Here is a 23770-nt window from a genome sequence, read left to right as displayed (position 1 = left end):
ACCAGAGAGAGACATGGTCATGGATATATTTACCAGAGAGAGAGACATGGTCATGGATATATTTACCAGAGAGAGAGACATGGTCATGGATATATTTACCAGAGAGAGACATGGTCATGGATATATTTACCAGAGAGAGACATGGTCATGGATATATTTACCAGAGAGAGACATGGTCATGGATATATTTACCAGAGAGAGAGACATGGGCATGGATATATTTACCAGAGAGAGAGACATGGTCATGGATATATTTACCAGAGAGAGAGACATGGTCATGGATATATTTACCAGAGAGAGACATGGTCATGGATATATTTACCAGAGAGAGAGACATGGTCATGGATATATTTACCAGAGAGAGAGACATGGTCATGGATATATTTACCAGAGAGAGACATGGTCATGGATATATTTACCAGAGAGAGAGACATGGTCATGGATATATTTACCAGAGAGAGACATGGTCATGGATATATTTACCAGAGCGAGAGACATGGTCATGGATATATTTACCAGAGAGAGAGACATGGTCATGGATATATTTACCAGAGAGAGAGACATGGTCATGGATATATTTACCAGAGAGAGAGACATGGTCATGGATATATTTACCAGAGAGAGAGAGACATGGTCATGGATATATTTACCAGAGAGAGAGACATGGTCATGGATATATTTACCAGAGAGAGAGAGATGGTCATGGATATATTTACCAGAGAGAGAGACATGGTCATGTATATATTTACCAGAGAGAGAGCCATGGTCATGGATATATTTACCAGAGAGAGAGACATGGTCATGGATATATTTACCAGAGAGAGACATGGTCATGGATATATTTACCAGAGAGAGAGACATGGTCATGGATATATTTACCAGAGAGAGAGACATGGTCATGGATATATTTACCAGAGAGAGACATGGTCATGGATATATTTACCAGAGAGAGACATGGTCATGGATATATTTACCAGAGAGAGACATGGTCATGGATATATTTACCAGAGAGAGAGACATGGGCATGGATATATTTACCAGAGAGAGAGACATGGTCATGGATATATTTACCAGAGAGAGAGACATGGTCATGGATATATTTACCAGAGAGAGACATGGTCATGGATATATTTACCAGAGAGAGAGACATGGTCATGGATATATTTACCAGAGAGAGAGACATGGTCATGGATATATTTACCAGAGAGAGACATGGTCATGGATATATTTACCAGAGAGAGAGACATGGTCATGGATATATTTACCAGAGAGAGACATGGTCATGGATATATTTACCAGAGCGAGAGACATGGTCATGGATATATTTACCAGAGAGAGAGACATGGTCATGGATATATTTACCAGAGAGAGACATGGTCATGGATATATTTACCAGAGTGAGAGACATGGTCATGTATATATTTACCAGAGAGAGACATGGTCATGGATATATTTACCAGAGAGAGAGACATGGTCATGGATATATTTACCAGAGAGAGACATGGTCATGGATATATTTACCAGAGAGAGAGACATGGTCATGTATATATTTACCAGAGAGAGACATGGTCATGGATATATTTACCAGAGAGAGAGACATGGTCATGGATATATTTACCAGAGAGAGACATGGTCATGGATATATTTACCAGAGAGAGAGACATGGTCATGTATATATTTACCAGAGAGAGACATGGTCATGGATATATTTACCAGAGAGAGAGAGACATGGTCATGGATATATTTACCAGAGAGAGACATGGTCATGGATATATTTACCAGAGAGAGACATGGTCATGGATATATTTACCAGAGAGAGAGACATGGTCATGGATATATTTACCAGAGAGAGAGAGACATGGTCATGGATATATTTACCAGAGAGAGAGACATGGTCATGGATATATTTACCAGAGAGAGAGAGATGGTCATGGATATATTTACCAGAGAGAGAGACATGGTCATGTATATATTTACCAGAGAGAGAGCCATGGTCATGGATATATTTACCAGAGAGAGAGACATGGTCATGGATATATTTACCAGAGAGAGACATGGTCATGGATATATTTACCAGAGAGAGAGACATGGTCATGGATATATTTACCAGAGAGAGAGACATGGTCATGGATATATTTACCAGAGAGAGACATGGTCATGGATATATTTACCAGAGAGAGACATGGTCATGGATATATTTACCAGAGAGAGACATGGTCATGGATATATTTACCAGAGAGAGAGACATGGGCATGGATATATTTACCAGAGAGAGAGACATGGTCATGGATATATTTACCAGAGAGAGAGACATGGTCATGGATATATTTACCAGAGAGAGACATGGTCATGGATATATTTACCAGAGAGAGAGACATGGTCATGGATATATTTACCAGAGAGAGAGACATGGTCATGGATATATTTACCAGAGAGAGACATGGTCATGGATATATTTACCAGAGAGAGAGACATGGTCATGGATATATTTACCAGAGAGAGACATGGTCATGGATATATTTACCAGAGCGAGAGACATGGTCATGGATATATTTACCAGAGAGAGAGACATGGTCATGGATATATTTACCAGAGAGAGACATGGTCATGGATATATTTACCAGAGAGAGAGACATGGTCATGTATATATTTACCAGAGAGAGACATGGTCATGGATATATTTACCAGAGAGAGAGACATGGTCATGGATATATTTACCAGAGAGAGACATGGTCATGGATATATTTACCAGAGAGAGACATGGTCATGGATATATTTACCAGAGAGAGAGACATGGTCATGGATATATTTACCAGAGAGAGACATGGTCATGGATATATTTACCAGAGAGAGAGACATGGTCATGTATATATTTACCAGAGAGAGACATGGTCATGGATATATTTACCAGAGAGAGAGAGACATGGTCATGGATATATTTACCAGAGAGAGACATGGTCATGGATATATTTACCAGAGAGAGACATGGTCATGGATATATTTACCAGAGAGAGAGACATGGTCATGGATATATTTACCAGAGAGAGAGACATGGTCATGGATATATTTACCAGAGAGAAAGAGACATGGTCATGGATATATTTACCAGAGAGAGAGACATGGTCATGGATATATTTACCAGAGAGAGAGACATGGTCATGGATATATTTACCAGAGAGAGACATGGTCATGGATATATTTACCAGAGAGAGACATGGTCATGGATATATTTACCAGAGAGAGAGACATGGTCATGGATATATTTACCAGAGAGAGACATGGTCATGGATATATTTACCAGAGAGAGACATGGTCATGGATATATTTACCAGAGAGAGACATGGTCATGGATATATTTACCAGAGAGAGACATGGTCATGGATATATTTACCAGAGAGAGAGACATGGTCATGGATATATTTACCAGAGAGAGACATGGTCATGGATATATTTACCAGAGAGAGAGACATGGTCATGGATATATTTACCAGAGAGAGAGACATGGTCATGGATATATTTACCAGAGAGAGACATGGTCATGGATATATTTACCAGAGAGAGAGACATGGTCATGGATATATTTACCAGAGAGAGACATGGTCATGGATATATTTACCAGAGCGAGAGACATGGTCATGGATATATTTACCAGAGAGAGAGACATGGTCATGGATATATTTACCAGAGAGAGACATGGTCATGGATATATTTACCAGAGAGAGAGACATGGTCATGTATATATTTACCAGAGAGAGACATGGTCATGGATATATTTACCAGAGAGAGAGACATGGTCATGGATATATTTACCAGAGAGAGACATGGTCATGGATATATTTACCAGAGAGAGAGACATGGTCATGTATATATTTACCAGAGAGAGACATGGTCATGGATATATTTACCAGAGAGAGAGACATGGTCATGGATATATTTACCAGAGAGAGACATGGTCATGGATATATTTACCAGAGAGAGAGACATGGTCATGTATATATTTACCAGAGAGAGACATGGTCATGGATATATTTACCAGAGAGAGAGAGACATGGTCATGGATATATTTACCAGAGAGAGACATGGTCATGGATATATTTACCAGAGAGAGACATGGTCATGGATATATTTACCAGAGAGAGAGACATGGTCATGGATATATTTACCAGAGAGAGAGACATGGTCATGGATATATTTACCAGAGAGAAAGAGACATGGTCATGGATATATTTACCAGAGAGAGAGACATGGTCATGGATATATTTACCAGAGAGAGAGACATGGTCATGGATATATTTACCAGAGAGAGACATGGTCATGGATATATTTACCAGAGAGAGACATGGTCATGGATATATTTACCAGAGAGAGAGACATGGTCATGGATATATTTACCAGAGAGAGACATGGTCATGGATATATTTACCAGAGAGAGACATGGTCATGGATATATTTACCAGAGAGAGACATGGTCATGGATATATTTACCAGAGAGAGAGAGACATGGTCATGCATATATTTACCAGAGAGAGAGACATGGGCATGGATATATTTACCAGAGAGAGAGACATGGGCATGGATATATTTACCAGAGAGAGAGACATGGTCATGGATATATTTACCAGAGAGAGACATGGTCATGGATATATTTACCAGAGAGAGACATGGTCATGGATATATTTACCAGAGAGAGACATGGTCATGGATATATTTACCAGAGAGAGAGACATGGGCATGGATATATTTACCAGAGAGAGAGACATGGGCATGGATATATTTACCAGAGAGAGAGACATGGTCATGGATATATTTACCAGAGAGAGACATGGTCATGGATATATTTACCAGAGAGAGACATGGTCATGGATATATTTACCAGAGAGAGAGACATGGTCATGGATATATTTACCAGAGAGAGACATGGTCATGGATATATTTACCAGAGAGAGACATGGTCATGGATATATTTACCAGAGAGAGACATGGTCATGGATATATTTACCAGAGAGAGAGACATGGTCATGGATATATTTACCAGAGAGAGACGTGGTCATGGATATATTTACCAGAGAGAGAGACATGGTCATGGATATATTTACCAGAGAGAGAGACATGGTCATGGATATATTTACCAGAGAGAGAGACATGGTCATGGATATATTTACCAGAGAGAGACATGGTCATGGATATATTTACCAGAGAGAGAGACATGGTCATGGATATATTTACCAGAGAGAGAGACATGGTCATGGATATATTTACCAGAGAGAGAGAGACATGGTCATGGATATATTTACCAGAGAGAGAGACATGGTCATGGATATATTTACCAGAGAGAGACATGGTCATGGATATATTTACCAGAGAGAGACATGGTCATGTATATATTTACCAGAGAGAAACATGGTCATGGATATATTTACCAGAGAGAGACATGGTCATGGATATATTTACCAGATAGAGAGACATGGTCATGGATATATTTACCAGAGAGAGAGACATGGTCATGGATATATTTACCAGAGAGAGACATGGTCATGGATATATTTACCAGAGAGAGAGACATGGTCATGGATATATTTACCAGAGAGAGAGACATGGTCATGGATATATTTACCAGAGAGAGAGACATGGTCATGGATATATTTACCAGAGAGAGAGACATGGTCATGGATATATTTACCAGAGAGAGAGACATGGTCATGGATATATTTACCAGAGAGAGAGACATGGTCATGGATATATTTACCAGAGAGACATGGTCATGGATATATTTACCAGAGAGAGAGACATGGTCATGGATATATTTACCAGAGAGAGAGACATGGTCATGGATATATTTACCAGAGAGAAAGAGACATGGTCATGGATATATTTACCAGAGAGAGAGACATGGTCATGGATATATTTACCAGAGAGAAAGAGACATGGTCATGGATATATTTACCAGAGAGAGAGACATGGTCATGGATATATTTACCAGAGAGAGAGACATGGTCATGGATATATTTACCAGAGAGAGAGACATGGTCATGGATATATTTACCTTTTTTTTTGTTCTTTCGATGAAAGTCTTCGATGCCACGACGCTACGTTGAAAGTCTTCGATGCCACGATGCCACAATACATAGCCTACCATACGCATATTACAGTTTATGCTTGTGCCGTTATACAATACATAGCCTATCGTATATTACGCACGGCAGAAAAACATAAAACCAAGACTGGTTTAAGATGTCTTTGGTATATAATTAGTCTAGTTAGCCTCCCAACATTAAACACATGAATTGCCTTTGAGTGTGGACTGTATCAAATCAAATCAAATCAAATCAAATTTTATTAGTCACATACACATGGTTAGCAGATGTTAATGCGAGTGTAGCGAAATGCTTGTGCTTCTAGTTCCGACAATGCAGTAATAACCAACAGTAATCTAACCTAACAATTCCACAACTACTACCTTACACACACACACAAGTGTAAAGGGATAAAGAATATGTACATAAAGATATATGAATGAGTGGTGGTACAGAACGGCATGGCAGATGCAGTAGATGGTATAGAGTACGGTATATACAAATGAGATGAGTACTGTAGGGTATGTAAACATAAAGTGGCATAGTTTAAAGTGGCTAGTGGTACATGTATTACATAAAGATGGCAAGATGCAGTAGATGATATAGAGTACAGTATATATACATATGAGATGGGTAATGTAGGGTATGTAAACATTATATTAAGTGGCATTGTTTAAAGTGGCTAGTGGTACATTTTTACATAATTTCCATCAATTCTCATTTTTAAAGTGGCTGGAGTTGAGTCAGTATGTTGGCAGCGGCCGCTAAATGTTAGTGGTGGCTGTTTAACAGTCTGATGGCCTTGAGATAGAAGCTGTTTTTCAGTCTCTCGGTCCCTGCTTTGATGCACCTGTACTGACCTAGCCTTCTGGATGATAGCGGGGTGAACAGGCAGTGGCTTGGGTGGTTGTTGTCCTTGATGATCTTTATGGCCTTCCTGTGACATCGGGTGGTGTAGGTGTCCTGGAGGGCAGGTAGTTTGCCCCTGGTGATGCGTTCTGCAGACCTCACTACCCTCTGGAGAGCCTTACGGTTGTGGGCGGAGCAGTTGCCGTACCAGGCGGTGATACAGCCCGACAGGATGCTCTCGATTGTGCATCTGTAGAAGTTTGTGAGTGCTTTATGTGACAAGCCGAATTTCTTCAGCCTCCTGAGGTTGAAGAGGCGCTGCTGCGCCTTCTTCACAACGCTGTCTGTGTGGGTGGACCAATTCAGTTTGTCCGTGATGTGTACACCGAGGAACTTAAAACTTTCCACCTTCTCCACTACTGACCCGTCGATGTGGATAGGGGGGTGCTCCCTCTGCTGTTTCCTGAAGTCCACAATCATCTCCTTTGTTTTGTTGACGTTGAGTGTGAGGTTATTTTCCTGACACCACACTCCGAGGGCCCTCACCTCCTCCCTGTAGGCCGTCTCGTCGTTGTTGGTAATCAAGCCTACCACTGTAGTGTCATCCGCAAACTTGATGATTGAGTTGGAGGCGTGCATGGCCACGCAGTCGTGGGTGAACAGGGAGTACAGGAGAGGGCTCAGAACGCACCCTTGTGGGGCCCCAGTGTTGAGGATCAGCGGGGTGGAGATGTTGTTACCTACCCTCACCACCTGGGGGCGGCCCGTCAGGAAGTCCAGGACCCAGTTGCACAGGGCGGGGTCGAGACCCAGGGTCTCGAGCTTGATGACGAGTTTGGAGGGTACTATGGTGTTAAATGCTGAGCTGTAATCGATGAACAGCATTCTCACATGGGTATTCCTCTTGTCCAGATGGGTTAGGGCAGTGTGCAGTGTGGTTGCGATTGCGTCGTCTGTGGACCTATTGGGTCGGTAAGCAAATTGGAGTGGGTCTAGGGTGTCCGGTAGGGTGGAGGTGATATGGTCCTTGACTAGTCTCTCAAAGCACTTCATGATGACGGAAGTGAGTGCTACGGGGCGGTAGTCGTTTAGCTCAGTTACCTTAGCTTTCTTGGGAACAGGAACAATGGTGGCCCTCTTGAAGCATGTGGGAACAGCAGACTGGGATAAGGATTGATTGAATATGTCCGTAAACACACCAGCCAGCTGGTCTGCGCATGCTCTGAGGACGCGGCTGGGAATGCCGTCTGGGCCTGCAGCCTTGCGAGGGTTAACACGTTTAAATGTTTTACTCACCTCGGCTGCAGTGAAGGAGAGCCCGCAGGTTTTGGTAGGGGGCCGTGTCAGTGGCACTGTATTGTCCTCAAAGCGGGCAAAAAAGTTGTTTAGCCTGTCTGGTATTATAATGCATGCTGGATGGATCTCCCATGAGAGTCCATCCAGGCCATGCTGTTGGTTCATTGGTTGTGCAGGGCGGCTTACAGTTAGCCTACAATTAGTGAATTTGTATTTGATTTTTAATAGGCTAGTAATCCGTGTTTGGCCGGGGTAGGCCGTCATTGTAAATGAGAATTTGTTCTTAACTGACTTGCCTAGTTAAATAAAGGTTTAATAAAAAATAAAAAATAAAAATGAATAGGGCCATTTTTTATATTTTCATAATTAATTGGAGGCTCCATCAGGAGGGAGACACAGACCATCTCTTCATAGTATTTTACATGTCAGCACAACCCTCAGCGCCAAGCGTGTGTTGGTGTGTGTGTTGGTGTGTGTGTGTTGGTGTGTGTGTTGGTGTGTGTGTGCTTGTGTGCATGTCTCAGCGTGTGAGTGTCTGTGCGTTGAGCTCTGTGTGTGTGTGTGTGTGTGTAGGGTGTGTATGTTTGTGTGTGTGTTCGCGTTGCTCCCATGTGTGTGTGTGTGTCTGTGTGCGTTTTGTCTGTGTGTATGTATGTGAGGCAATGCGTCGCCGAGGGAGCTGTTAAAAATCACAGTGTGGCTTCAAAAGTAAGGGCATCGGTAGTGTCAGGAGATATAGTTTACATACTGTAAACTCAGAGAGAGGAGAGAGAGTGGAGGGAGAGCAGAGAGAGAGAGCAGAGAAAGCAGAGAGAGAGAGCAGAGAAAGAGAGAGAGCAGAGAGAGAGAGTGATCAGAGAGAGAGCAGAGAGAGAGGAGAAAGAGCAGAGAGAGGAGAGAGAGAGCAGAGAGAGAGAGAGCAGAGAGAGAGAGAGCAGAGAGAGAGCAGAGAGAGAGAGCAGAGAGAGGGAGAGAGCAGAGAGAGAGAGAGAGAGAGAGAGAGAGAGCAGAGAGAGAGAGCAGAGAGAGAGAGCAGAGAGAGAGAGCAGAGAGAGAGAGAGAGCAGAGAGAGCAGAGAGAGAGAGAGAGAGAGCAGAGAGAGAGAGCAGAGAGAGAGAGCAGAGAGAGAGCAGAGAGAGAGAGCAGAGAGAGAGAGAGAGCAGAGAGAGATAGAGAGCAGAGAGATATAGAGCAGAGATAGAGAGAGAGAGCAGAGCAGAGAGAGGGCAGAGAGAGAGCAGAGAGAGGGAGAGAAAGAGCAGAGAGAGAGAGAGAGCAGAGAGAGAGAGAGAGCAGAGAGAGATAGAGAGCAGAGAGAGATAGAGAGCAGAGAGAGCAGAGAGAGATAGAGAGCAGAGAGAGAGAGAGAGCAGAGAGATAGAGAGCAGAGAGAGATAGAGAGAGAGAGAGTAGAGAGAGATAGAGAGAGAGAGAGAGAGAGAGAGCAGAGAGAGAGAGAGAGAGAGAGAGAGCAGAGAGATAGAGAGCAGAGAGAGATAGAGAGCAGAGAGAGAGAGAGAGCAGAGAGAATATAACTCCCCCTGACAGTGGGGTCACGGCCAGCCATTAGGATTACGTGTCTTGCTCAAGGGCACATTGACATATTTTTCACCTTGTCAGCTCAGAGATTTAAACTAATGATCTTTTGGTTATTGGCCCAATGCTCTAACCTCTAGGCTACCTGTCGCCCAGAGAGTGTGAGGAAAGAATGACACCTCTTTCCCCTCTGGTGACCTGCTGGTACCTAATACGACTGCTAGAAGCAGGTTGAGCTCTGAACTCAGAGCGCCTAAAGTTCCCATTGATCTCAGTCCTCTCCTCTCCTCTCCTCTCCTCTCCTCTCCTCTCCTCTCCTCTCCTCTCCTCTCCTCTCCTCTCCTCTCCTCTCCTCTCCTCTCCTCTCCTCTCCTCTCAATTCAATTCAAGGGGCTTTATTGGCATGGGAAACATGTGTTAACATTGCCAAAGCAAGTGAGGTAGATAATATACAAAAGTGAAATAAACAATCCTCTCTCCTCAATCCTCTCCTCTCCTCTCCTCTCCTCTCCTCTCCTCTCCATCTCTCCACGGCGTCTGTTAGTATCCAGCCACTCTGTTTCCTGATATTGCTCCTTCACAGAGGAGGCACGGCGTCTGTTAGTATCCAGCCACTCTGTTTCCTGATATTGTTCCTTCACAGAGGAGACACGTCATCTGTTGGTATCCAGCCACTCTGTTTCCTGATATTGTTCCTTCACAGAGGAGACACGGCGTCTGTTAGTATCCAGTCACTCTGTTTCCTGATATTGTTCCTTCACAGAGGAGAAACAAGACATTCTGTTTCGATATCTTTTAGAACATTCACGGTTACTCACAGATCGTCTTGAACTAAGCCACATCTGCTCTGTTTCTCTACAAACTAGACATTATATTGTTTTTACAGGTTTATATGAACCTGATAGAAGTAAAAGAAGTTTGAAACATGTTACAGTGCTGACAATCTACATTCATTGTTGTGTTTTTCACCTTGTCTACCTTCCATTAAATGTGTTTGGTGTGGAATTACGGTACTATGAGGTTTTGTATTCTGAAGGTATTCAGGTATTCATCGATAGTAAGTTTTATTACACATATTTCAGTTTGAAAGGACTCCAATACAGTCAAATAAAACCATATTGTATAGGACATGTTTGCCAATAGGCCAGTTTTAACCAGTTTCGAGACATTTTAACCAGTTTTCACACATTTCAACCAGTTTTAACCAGTTTTTAACACATTTAAACCATTTTTAACCAATTTTAACACATTTAAACCAGTTTTAACCAGTTTTCACACATTTCAACCAGTTTTAACCCGTTTTTAACACATTTCAACCAGTTTTAACCAGTTTTTAACACATTTAAACCAGTTTTAACCAGTTTTAACACTTTTAAACCAGTTTTAACACATTTAAACCAGTTTTAACCAGTTTTCACACATTTCAACCAGTTTTAACCAGTTTTAACGAGATTATTATTCAAGTGAATCATCTTGTTTTTCTTCAGTTGTACGAGTTGGATGAGGATGTCAAGAGGAAAGACTTTCTCGATGACCTCTTCAGTTTTATGCAGAAGAGAGGTGAGTTCTTAATATATCATAATATATATATATATATCAATATAACTATACCTTTCTTGAAGCATAGTGATTCTTGTGAATCTATAGTGGTTGTTAAAACGGTTTGAACATCCGTTACTCAACAGACAGGAGATCAGAATATGATGACTCAACAGACAGGGAAGAGATCAGAATATGATGACTCAACAGACAGGGAAGAGATCAGACTATGATGACTCAACAGACAGGAGATCAGAATAGGATGACTCAACAGACAGGAGATCAGAATATGATGACTCAACAGACAGGAGATCAGAATATGATGACTCAACAGACAGGAGTTCAGAAAATGATGACTCAACAGACAGGAGATCAGAATATGATGACTCAACAGACAGGGAAGAGATCAGACTATGATGACTCAACAGACAGGAGATCAGAATATGATGACTCAACAGACAGGAGATCAGAATATGATGACTCAACAGACAGGAGATCAGAATATGATGACTCAACAGACAGGAGATCAGACTATGATGACTCAACAGACAGGAGATCAGAATATGATGACTCAACAGACAGGAGATCAGAATATGATGACTCAACAGACAGGAGATCAGAAAATGATGACTCAACAGACAGGGAAGAGATCAGAATATGATGACTCAGCAGACAGGAGATCAGCATATGATGACTCAACAGACAGGGAAGAGATCAGAATATGATGACTCAACAGACAGGAGATCAGAATATGATGACTCAACAGACAGAAGATCAGACTTCCTGTTCCTGGTTCTGATCAGATGATGATGCGGTGTCTGAACTTCAATTGTAAACATTTATTTTTGTGAAACGTTTGCCTGTAGTTGCTCCGAGCTCATTTTCTCAAAGTCCTTTGTGAGACAGAAACATTTGTGTGTGTATCTCTTTCCGTCCGTCCGTCTGTCCGTCCGTCTGTCTGTCCATCCGTCTGTCCATCCGTCCGTCCGTCTGTCTTGTGAAAACTGTTGCAGATGTTTGACAGCTGTAACAACAGGAGAATGTGTCTGAGTGTTTTGAAGTCCCCAGAGCCGGGATAGTATTTGGGGTCTGGTGCTGTTTCCTGCAGCTCTACTTCTCTACCAGGAGAGGGAGGGGACAGGGGGTTGTTCCATACCACAGTGGCACGCTAACCAACCCCTCAACCCCCCCTCCCTTCCAACACCCCCCCCCCCCCCCTCCAACACAACCCCCCCTCCCCTCAGCCCTATGCCCTTGGGGGAATCCCCGCGCCCATATTTGTAATAGGTCCAAATGATTGGCCAAGTAAGGGAAGTTTGCGATGTAAGTTAGCGATGTAAGTTAGCGATGTAAGTTAGCGATGTAAGTTAGCGATGTAAGTTAGCGATGTAAGTTAGCGATGTAAGTTAGCGATGTAAGTTAGCGATGTAAGCCCCTCAGCCCTTGCTTTTAATGGAGTTTGAGGCTGTACACTTATGTTCACTTCGGAACCTGAAACGCCCCATAATTCAATTAGCGATGATTGTACATCCGCTAAGAAAAGTCAGCCAAAACTTAAAACCTCAACATCAATATGGAGTCAACATACAAGTGTTAGTAAAAAACGAATGTAAATAAGTTAGAAATTGTTCTATTAATGCACAAACACGTCTCATTAAAAGTATTTATGTTTTTGTTTGGAAATTGTAGAATGTAAAATGTTCCTTCTTCAGAAGTTCCAGCTAGGCAGGCTAACCTTAGTTAGCTAATTAATTTACTAGCTATCATACAGTAGGTGTATATTAATAATTATATATCTAATATAAGTAGACATGCAACTCATAATTGACTGTAGCTCATATAAAGCACCCACAAGCTACCGGTGGCTGAAAACACAATCATCGCAGAATGAACGAGTGTCGAAATCATTCCTTCCTCCCTCGCCCCTCGCCCTGCAAGTGTATACTCGTCAAACGTCATGATACGTCATCAGAAGTGTCCACTTAATTTGAGGGCTGTCTGTTAAGTGTTTGGAATGCAGCCACAGTTATTGGACACAAAGACAGCTCTATTTTAGGAGTACAGGACTTGCTTGTCGGTATGTTTTTGTTCTTTTTGGTTGGGCTGTCTTTATGATGAGGGCGGCAGGTAGCTTAGCAGTACGAGCGTTGGGCCAGTAACTGAAAGGTCGCTGATTTGTATCCCCTTGCCTACTACAGTAGGTGAAAAATCAGTCGATGTGCCCTTGAGCAAGGCACTTAATCCTAATTGGTCCTGTAAATGGCTCTGGATAAGTGCCTGCTAAAGGATGTGAATGTTTTGTGGGCCAAGTTAGGGTTAGGTGATGTGTGTGATGATGTGTGTGATGAAAGAAATAAAAGCTGAAATAAATCATTCTCTCTACTATTATTCTGACATGTCACATTCTTAAAATGAAGTGGTGATCCTAACTTACCTAAAACAGGGAATTTTTACTTGGATTAAATGTCAGGAATTGTGAAAAACGGAGTTTAAATGTATTTTGCTAAGGTGTTAGTAAACTTCCGTCTTCAACTGTAGGTTACAGTCTAACAAATAACACTTCCAATTTCCATTTTTTTATTTTCCAGACTGAGTTCTTTCCCTCTAAACAATGACAGCAGCATTCCACTGTGTTAAAGTAACTGCACAGTGAAAATCAAATGTTAAAAGTTCATACACACACATGTTTTGTTCTTTTATCCTCATGGGGACCTAAAATTAATTTCCATTCAAATTCCTATTTTTCCTAACCCCTTACCCTAACACTTACCTTCATCTTAAACTTAACCCAAACCCTAAACCTAACCCCTTACCCGAACCCTAATTCTAATCCTAACCCTAAACCTCACCATTAAGCGTAAAATAGCCTTTGTCCTCATGGGGATGTGGGAAATGTTCCCACGAGAGAGAATTTTCCTTTTTTTACTATCCTTGCGGGAAATTTGGGGTATTTTAGGTCCCCACAAGGATAGAAGAACCAACCCACACACTCACAGACACACACACACACATACACAGACAGACTCTCTACATCCGGGTCCCACAGTACTGTCTGTGTGTCAGTCCTAAGTAGCGTGTAGCTGCTATAGTCAACTCTGTCCATTCTGTCATTAATCAGATTAACCAGACAGACAGCAGGATAAAGACAGGGGCCTTGGGGGAGTCTACTGGAGACCCACCTCTACAACACACACACACACACACACACACACACACACACACACACACACACACACACACACACACACACACACACACACACACACACACACACACACACACACACACAGTCTTTTTCATCTATACTACCCCCCCAGGACATGAGCCGAGGTTCCCAAGGGTTGGGATGACACTTCATCCTGAGTGTGTGTGTGTGTGTGTGTGTGTGTGTGTGTGTGTGTGTGTGTGTGTGGTGTGTGTTATATGTGTACAGTACCTTGTGAAAGTATTCAACCCCCTTGGCATTTTTCCTATTTTGTTGCCTTACAACCTGGAATTAAAATATATTTTTAGGGGGTTTGTATCATTTGATTTACACAACATGCCTACCACTTTGCAAAATATGTTTTATTGTGAAACAAACAAGAAATAAGACAAAAAAAAAACAGAAAACTTGAGCGTGCATAACTATTCACAACCTCAAAGTCAATAACATGTAGAGCCACCATTAGCAGCAATTACAGCTGCAAGTCTCTTGGGATATGTCTTGGCACATCTAGCCACTGGAATTTTTGCCGATTCTTCAAGGCAAAACTGCTCCAGCTCCTTCAAGTAGGATGGGTTCCTGCTGGTGTACAGCAATCTTTAAGTCAAACCACAGATTCTCAATTGGATTGCGGTCTGGGCTTTGACTAGGCCATTCCAAGACATTTAAATGTTTCCCCTTAAACCACTCGAGTGTTGCTTTGGCAGTATGCTTAGGGTCATTGTCCTGCTGGAAGGTGAACCTCCGCCCCAGTCTCAAATCTCTGGAAGACTGAAACAGGTTTTCCTCAAGAATTTCCCTGTATTTAGCGCCATCCATTATTCCTTCAATTCTGACCAGTTTCTCAGTCCCTGCCGATGAAAAACATCCCCACAGCATGATGCTGCCACCACCATGCTTCACCGTGGGGATGGTATTCTCGGGGTGAGGAGCGGTGTTGGGTTTGTGCCAGACATAGCGTTTTCCTTGATGGCCAAAAAGCTAAATTTTAGTCTCATCTGATCAGAGTACCTTCTTCCATATGTTTGGTGAGTCTCCCACATGCCTTTTAGCGAACACCAAACGTGTTTGCTTATTTTTTTCTTTAGGCAATGTCTTTTTTTCTGGCCACTCTTCCGTAAAGCCCAGCTCGGTGGAGTGTACAACTTAAAATGTAAGAGGTACACAGGATGTGGCAGGAAGAGGTACACAGGATGTGGCAGGAAGAGGTACACAGGATGTGGCAGGAAGAGGTACACAGGGTGTGGCAGGAAGAGACATAGTCAAATAAATTCTGAGAACTTAATGACCTTTTCTCTCTCTCTCTCTGTCACACACACACAGTACGTACACTCCCTCACTCCCCCTATATTTAGTGTAGAGTCTTCGGTGATAGTAACATCACATGATGAGTCCAGCGTGTCCCTGGATAGACCCACATGATGAGTCCAGAATGTCCCTAGTTAGACCCACATGATGAGTCCAGAATGTCCCTGGTTAGACCCACATGATGAGTCCAGAATGTCCCTGGATAGACCCACATGATGAGTCCAGAATGTCCCTAGTTAGACCCACATGATGAGTCCAGAATGTCCCTGGTTAGACCCACATGATGAGTCCAGAATGTCCCTGGTTAGACCCACATGATGAGTCCAGCGTGTCCCTAGTTAGACCCACATGATGAGTCCAGAATGTCCCTGGTTAGACCCACATGATGAGTCCAGCATGTCCCTGGTTAGACCCACATGATGAGTCCAGAATGTCCCTGGTTAGATCCACATGATGAGTCCAGAATGTCCCTGGTTAGATCCACATGATGAGTCCAGAATGTCCCTGGTTAGATCCACATGATGAGTCCAGAATGTCCCTGGTTAGATCCACATGATGAGTCCAGTATGTCCCTGGTTAGACCCACATGATGAGTCCAGAATGTCCCTGGTTAGATCCACATGGTGAGTCCAGAATGTCCCTGGTTAGATCAAGTCATTGTTTAGTATCATTGATTCACTGCAGCAATGCTCATCTTCCTACAGGAAGCCTGTGATGAAGTAAATCGTATTGATTTGGCTGCTGAATAACTACTATCTGACAGTCAGTAGCATTGACCCTATAATCACAGTCACTTTGCTGGATCTGCCGACTGCAGCTGCACCGCCTGCATTAAGAATCACTACATTGACTCTTACCAGGCCAGTTAAAGCGTTTGAATGATCAGAGGTACATACTTGTAGGTTTTTCCCGAGCACATCATTTGTGTTTGTGTATAAACACTTCTTATTCCTCTGTTGATTTCTCTATAGGTTTGCTTTAAGTCACTTGAATAATGTGGATAGCCAACTCGTTTGCTGTAACATATGTATAGCAAACCTGTTTATAAAAATGAGCTCAGTACAATGGGTTTGTCTGATTTTAAATCCAGTAGTTTGTTACTGTGAAACCATAGAAACCATCTGCCAATGGTTTTGTCTGATTTTAAATCCAGTAGTTTGTTACTGTGAAACCATAGAAACCATCTGCCAATGGTTTTGAACTCCGTCTAGTCAGTCATGAAACTGTCAACTTGACATTTCATTCAATACCACACCAATACGCCCTAAAACTCTCTTCCTAAACCATGTGTCCTCCCTAAACCTCCTCTATTCTCTAGGAAGACTTCCTGTCTCTCTCTCTGTCCCGGAAGTCCAGTCTGGTATTACACGACTATATATATGAAACGTCAGATTAAACTTTCCTCCAGTTTTGTCTTTACCTCCACTGTGCTGTGGTCCCCCGCTGCACCCCGCTGTGCTGTGGTCCCCCGATGCACCCCGCTCTGCTCCAGCCTGAAAGTGCATTTTGGGGCCCAGCTTCTCTGTTCCTCTCCTTCCTTGCGGTGTGGCCTTGAGGCCTGGGGTCGTGGCCCCTGCAGTGTCCCCTGCCGTCGTTGATCACGAGCTGCGAAAGGAAACGACACGGGTTGGTCACTGAGGCCTCAGAGAAACGCTGACATGGGTGTTTTCGCTGACACAGATTTTACAAAAGCAGCTAAAGATTTGCCAGAAGCAGATCGTCTTTGCAGCAATCAGAAGTAGGATTATTTAGAAGTGGAATATATTAAGGAACACCTAACTTTACAAGTCTCACACTACTCCTTTCAACAACAGCAGCAATTCCAAGGGTGCATCGAGTTTGGAGGAATATCTTTCACATATAAAGGCCCAACTAGCACAGTAGTTGCCATATTATTATTATTATTATTATTATTATTGTTATTATTATTATTGTTATTATAGACAGTAGTTTCCATATTATTATTATTATTGTTATTATTATTAGACAGTAGTTTCCATATTATTATTATTATTGTTATTATTATTATTATTATAGACAGTAGTTTCCATATTATTATTATTATTGTTATTATAGACAGTAGTTTCCATATTATTATTATTATTGTTATTATTATTAGACAGTAGTTTCCATATTATTATTCTTATTGTTATTATTATTATTATTATTATAGACAGTAGTTTCCATATTATTATTATTATTGTTATTATAGACAGTAGTTGCCATATTATTATTATTATTATTATTTAATTGTTATTATTATTAGACAGTAGTTTCCATATTATTATTATTATTGTTATTATTATTATTATTATTATAGACAGTAGTTTCCATATTATTATTATTATTGTTATTATAGACAGTAGTTGACATATTATTATTATTATTATTATTTAATTGTTATTATTATTAGACAGTAGTTTCCATATTATTATTATTATTGTTATTATTATTATTATTATTATTATAGACAGTAGTTTCCATATTATTATTATTATTGTTATTATAGACAGTAGTTGCCATATTATTATTATTATTATTATTTAATTGTTATTATTATTAGACAGTAGTTTCCATATTATTATTATTATTGTTATTATTATTATTATTATAGACAGTAGTTTCCATATTATTATTATTATTATTGTTATTATAGACAGTAGTTTCCATATTATTATTATTATTATTGTTATTATTATTAGACAGTAGTTTCCATATTATTATTATTATTGTTATTATTATTAGACAGTAGTTTCCATATTATTATTATTATTGTTATTATTATTATTATTATAGACAGTAGTTTCCATATTATTATTATTATTGTTATTATAGACAGTAGTTTCCATATTATTATTATTATTGTTATTATTATTAGACAGTAGTTTCCATATTATTATTCTTATTGTTATTCTTCTTATTATTATTATAGACAGTAGTTTCCATATTATTATTATTATTGTTATTATTATTAGACAGTAGTTTCCATATTATTATTATTATTGTTATTATTATTATAGACAGTAGTTTCCATATTATTATTATTATTATTGTTATTATTATTATTATTATTATAGACAGTAGTTTCCATATTATTATTATTATTGTTATTATTATTAGACAGTAGTTTCCATATTATTATTATTGTACTATTATTATTATTATTATTATTAGACAGTAGTTGCCATATTATTCTTGTTACTATGTATTGTTGGTTTGTTTAGTTGTTTTCATTTGGACACTCTTGAAAACAAGAGGGTAAATCTCAAGAGAATTCATCCTGCAAAATGTTGAATACATTTAGACCGACAGATCTGTATGTTCTCACCACTACTCTATTTGGAGTGAATACATTTGATTGGAGTAGTCCAGCTGACATGTCCATCTGGTTACTGTGTTATTACAGGGACCTTTATCCTCAATAAAACAGACAGACAGACAGTAAATAGCTTTGTGCCTGGCCCTGTACCTCAGTCTCCAGTACCTCAGTCTCCAGTACCTCAGTTTCCTGTACCTCAGTCTCCAGTACCTCAGTCTCCAGTATCTCAGTCTCCAGTACCTCAGTCTCCAGTACCTCAGTCTCCAGTATCTCAGTCTCCAGTACCTCAGTCTCCAGGACCTGCTTGTCCTGTATCTCAGTCTCCAGTACCTCAGTCTCCAGTACCTCAGTCTCCAGTACCTCAGTCTCCAGGACCTCCTTGTCCTGTACCTCAGTCTCCTGTACCTCAGTCTCCAGTACCTCAGTCTCCAGCACCTCAGTCTCCAGGACCTCCTTGTCATGTACCTCAGTCTCCTGTACCTCAGTCTCCAGTATCCCAGTCTCCAGTACCTCAGTCTCCAGTATCTCAGTCTCCAGGACCTCCTTGTCCTGTATCTCAGTCTCCAGGACCTCCTTGTCCTGTACCTCAGTCCCCTGTACCTCAGTCTCCAGTATCTCAGTTTCCAGTACCTCAGTCTCCAGTACCTCAGTCTCCAGTACCTCAGTCTCCAGGACCTCCTTGTCCTGTACCTCAGTCTCCTGTACCTCAGTCTCCAGTACCTCAGTCTCCAGTACCTCAGTCTCCAGGACCTCCTTGTCCTGTACCTCAGTCTCCTGTACCTCAGTCTCCAGTATCTCAGTTTCCAGTACCTCAGTCTCCAGTACCTCAGTCTCCAGTACCTCAGTCTCCAGTATCTCAGTCTCCAGGACCTCCTTGTCCTGTATCTCAGTCTCCAGGACCTCCTTGTCCTGTACCTCACTCTCCAGTACCTCAGTCTCCTGTACCTCAGTCGCCAGTATCTCAGTCTCCAGTACCTCAGTCTCCAGTACCTCAGTCTCCAGTACCTCAGTCTCCAGTTCCTCAGTCTCCTGTACCTCAGTCTCCAGTACCTCAGTTTCCTCTACCTTGTGTCTTGTCCCTCAGTTTCCAGTACCTCAGTTTCCAGTACCTCAGTCTCCAGTACCTCAGTTTTCTCTACCTTGTGTCTTGACCAAGGAGTAATGGAGCCCTTTTGAGCACTCTCATCAAAAGCAGCCACATCAGTGGTGGTGTTACTGTCTTTTGTGTACTGATAAATATCCTGTGTGATGGACTGTCTGTCTCCTCTAGGTTTCTGCAGTGGGTATTAATTGATTAGCACCCCAGAAACCACCATCAGCACTTTCTGTTGAATAAAGTCAGTCAACTTTTGTCCCAGCTAGAGTAATTATCTGGACAAAAGAAAAAAAAAGGCAAAGCTTTAAAGAATGGTTCCAGGTTTCCATCGCTTCAAGTCTAAATATCCTGCTGGAAACTCTAGATGGTGGTGATGCTGCTTCTACTTGTGTTCTTTCACTTCCTTACGTTTCTTTCCTTCCTCGAAGACTTCTTTATTTAAGTCAAGACAACAACATTTGTTCTATTCTAGTTTTACTTACAGCTGATCGTACCCTGGGGAACAAAGACGGCTTGGGTTCTTTGGGAGCTTGTTACTCGAGACAGACAGAGAGACGGAGACAAAGAGAGAAACGGAGACAGAGAGAGACACAGAGATACAAACAGAAAGAAAGACATAGACACAGAGACAGGCATAGTTTCCATCCTCTGATGACAATACAGTACTATTGTAATATATTCTAGTTTCATATTGAATGCATCGTCGTAAATCAAAAGCCCGCTGAATGCCCTGACTGTAAATGGCTCTGGATAAGAGCGTCTGCTTCATGACTCAAATCTACAAAACCACTGAAATGCCACTCCAATTGAAACAGGTGTTTTAGATGGGATGTCCTCATGGAGATAAACAGTTGTTTTTAGATGGGATGTCCTCATGGAGATAAACAGTTGTTTTTAGATGGGATGTCCTCATGGAGATAAACAGTTGTTTTAGATGGGATGTCCTCATGGAGATAAACAGTTGTTTTTAGATGGGATGTCCTCATGGAGATAAACAGGTGTTTTAGATGGGATGTCCTCATGGAGATAAACAGTTGTTTTAGATGGGATGTCCACATGGAGATAAACAGTTGTTTTAAGATGGGATGTCCACATGGAGATAAACAGTTGTTTTAGATGGGATGTCCACATGGAGATAAACAGTTGTTTTTAGATGGGATGTCCTCATGGAGATAAACAGGTGTTTTAGATGGGATGTCCTCATGGAGATAAACAGGTGTTTTAGATGGGATGTCCTCATGGAGATAAACAGTTGTTTTTAGATGGGATGTCCTCATGGAGATAAACAGTTGTTTTTAGATGGGATGTCCACATGGAGATAAACAGTTGTTTTTAGATGGGATGTCCTCATGGAGATAAACAGGTGTTTTAGATGGGATGTCCTCATGGAGATAAACAGGTGTTTTAGATGGGATGTCCTCATGGAGATAAACAGGTGTTTTAGATGGGATGTCCTCATGGAGATAAACAGGTGTTTTTAGATGGGATGTCCTCATGGAGATAAACAGGTGTTTTAGATGGGATGTCCACATGGAGATAAACAGGTGTTTTAGATGGGATGTCCACATGGAGATAAACAGTTGTTTTTAGATGGGATGTCCACATGGAGATAAACAGGTGTTTTAGATGGGATGTCCTCATGGAGATAAACAGGTGTTTTAGATGGGATGTCCTCATGGAGATAAACAGTTGTTTTAGATGGGATGTCCTCATGGAGATAAACAGTTGTTTTTAGATGGGATGTCCTCATGGAGATAAACAGTTGTTTTTAGATGGGATGTCCTCATGGAGATAAACAGTTGTTTTAGATGGGATGTCCTCATGGAGATAAACAGTTGTTTTTAGATGGGATGTCCTCATGGAGATAAACAGTTGTTTTAGATGGGATGTCCTCATGGAGATAAACAGTTGTTTTTAGATGGGATGTCCTCATGGAGATAAACAGTTGTTTTTAGATGGGATGTCCTCATGGAGATAAACAGGTGTTTTAGATGGGATGTCCTCATGGAGATAAACAGTTGTTTTAGATGGGATGTCCTCATGGAGATAAACAGTTGTTTTTAGATGGGATGTCCTCATGGAGATAAACAGTTGTTTAAGATGGGATGTCCTCATGGAGATAAACAGGTGTTTTAGATGGGATGTCCTCATGGAGATAAACAGTTGTTTTTAGATGGGATGTCCTCATGGAGATAAACAGGTGTTTTAGATGGGATGTCCTCATGGAGATAAACAGTTGTTTAAGATGGGATGTCCTCATGGAGATAAACAGGTGTTTTAGATGGGATGTCCTCATGGAGATAAACAGTTGTTTTTAGATGGGATGTCCTCATGGAGATAAACAGGTGTTTTAGATGGGATGTCCTCATGGAGATAAACAGTTGTTTTAGATGGGATGTCCACATGGAGATAAACAGTTGTTTTTAGATGGGATGTCCTCATGGAGATAAACAGTTGTTTTAGATGGGATGTCCACATGGAGATAAACAGGTGTTTTAGATGGGATGTCCTCATGGAGATAAACAGTTGTTTAAGATGGGATGTCCTCATGGAGATAAACAGTTGTTTTTAGATGGGATGTCCACATGGAGATAAACAGTTGTTTTAGATGGGATGTCCACATGGAGATAAACAGGTGTTTTAGATGGGATGTCCTCATGGAGATAAACAGTTGTTTTTAGATGGGATGTCCTCATGGAGATAAACAGTTGTTTTTAGATGGGATGTCCACATGGAGATAAACAGTTGTTTTAGATGGGATGTCCTCATGGAGATAAACAGGTGTTTTAGATGGGATGTCCTCATGGAGATAAACAGGTGTTTTAGATGGGATGTCCTCATGGAGATAAACAGTTGTTTTTAGATGGGATGTCCTCATGGAGATAAACAGTTGTTTTAGATGGGATGTCCTCATGGAGATAAACAGTTGTTTAAGATGGGATGTCCACATGGAGATAAACAGTTGTTTTTAGATGGGATGTCCACATGGAGATAAACAGTTGTTTTAGATGGGATGTCCACATGGAGATAAACAGGTGTTTTAGATGGGATGTCCTCATGGAGATAAACAGTCGTTTTAGATGGGATGTCCACATGGAGATAAACAGGTGTTTTTAGATGGGATGTCCACATGGAGATAAACAGTTGTTTTAGATGGGATGTCCACATGGAGATAAACAGGTGTTTTTAGATGGGATGTCCTCATGGAGATAAACAGTTGTTTTTAGATGGGATGTCCTCATGGAGATAAACAGTTGTTTTTAGATGGGATGTCCTCATGGAGATAAACAGTTGTTTTTAGATGGGATGTCCTCATGGAGATAAACAGTTGTTTTTAGATGGGATGTCCTCATGGAGATAAACAGGTGTTTTTAGATGGGATGTCCTCATGGAGATAAACAGTTGTTTTCCTGCTATCTGCATTACATTGATCCTTCATTTCACGGGTTAAAAGAGCAAGACAATGAAGAGGAGAAAATCAGGTCCCATTATTGGCCTGATGCGAAGTGTGAACTGAACGCATCAACGATGTTGATTACTCTGCTCTG

At 41.0% G+C, this 23770-nt stretch overlaps 1 protein-coding gene across 4 annotated transcripts in view; it reads left to right on the top strand.

Annotated features, from left to right (window-relative positions):
• LOC139577321 (AT-rich interactive domain-containing protein 3A-like) overlaps positions 1 to 23770 on the top strand; it is a 223627-nt gene that overhangs the window by 148027 nt on the left and 51830 nt on the right. For all 4 annotated transcript variants that reach the window (XM_071404343.1, XM_071404341.1, XM_071404342.1 and 1 more), the window contains one exon: positions 11243 to 11315. In XM_071404343.1, coding sequence (XP_071260444.1) covers positions 11243 to 11315 — 73 coding nt within the window. The remainder of the gene's footprint in view (positions 1 to 11242; positions 11316 to 23770) is intronic.

Source organism: Salvelinus alpinus, chromosome 5 (assembly GCF_045679555.1).
Source record: "Salvelinus alpinus chromosome 5, SLU_Salpinus.1, whole genome shotgun sequence".
Lineage (NCBI taxonomy): Eukaryota > Metazoa > Chordata > Actinopteri > Salmoniformes > Salmonidae > Salvelinus > Salvelinus alpinus.
Note: the sequence above shows the minus strand (reverse complement) of the source record. Positions and strands in the feature narration are given on the sequence as shown.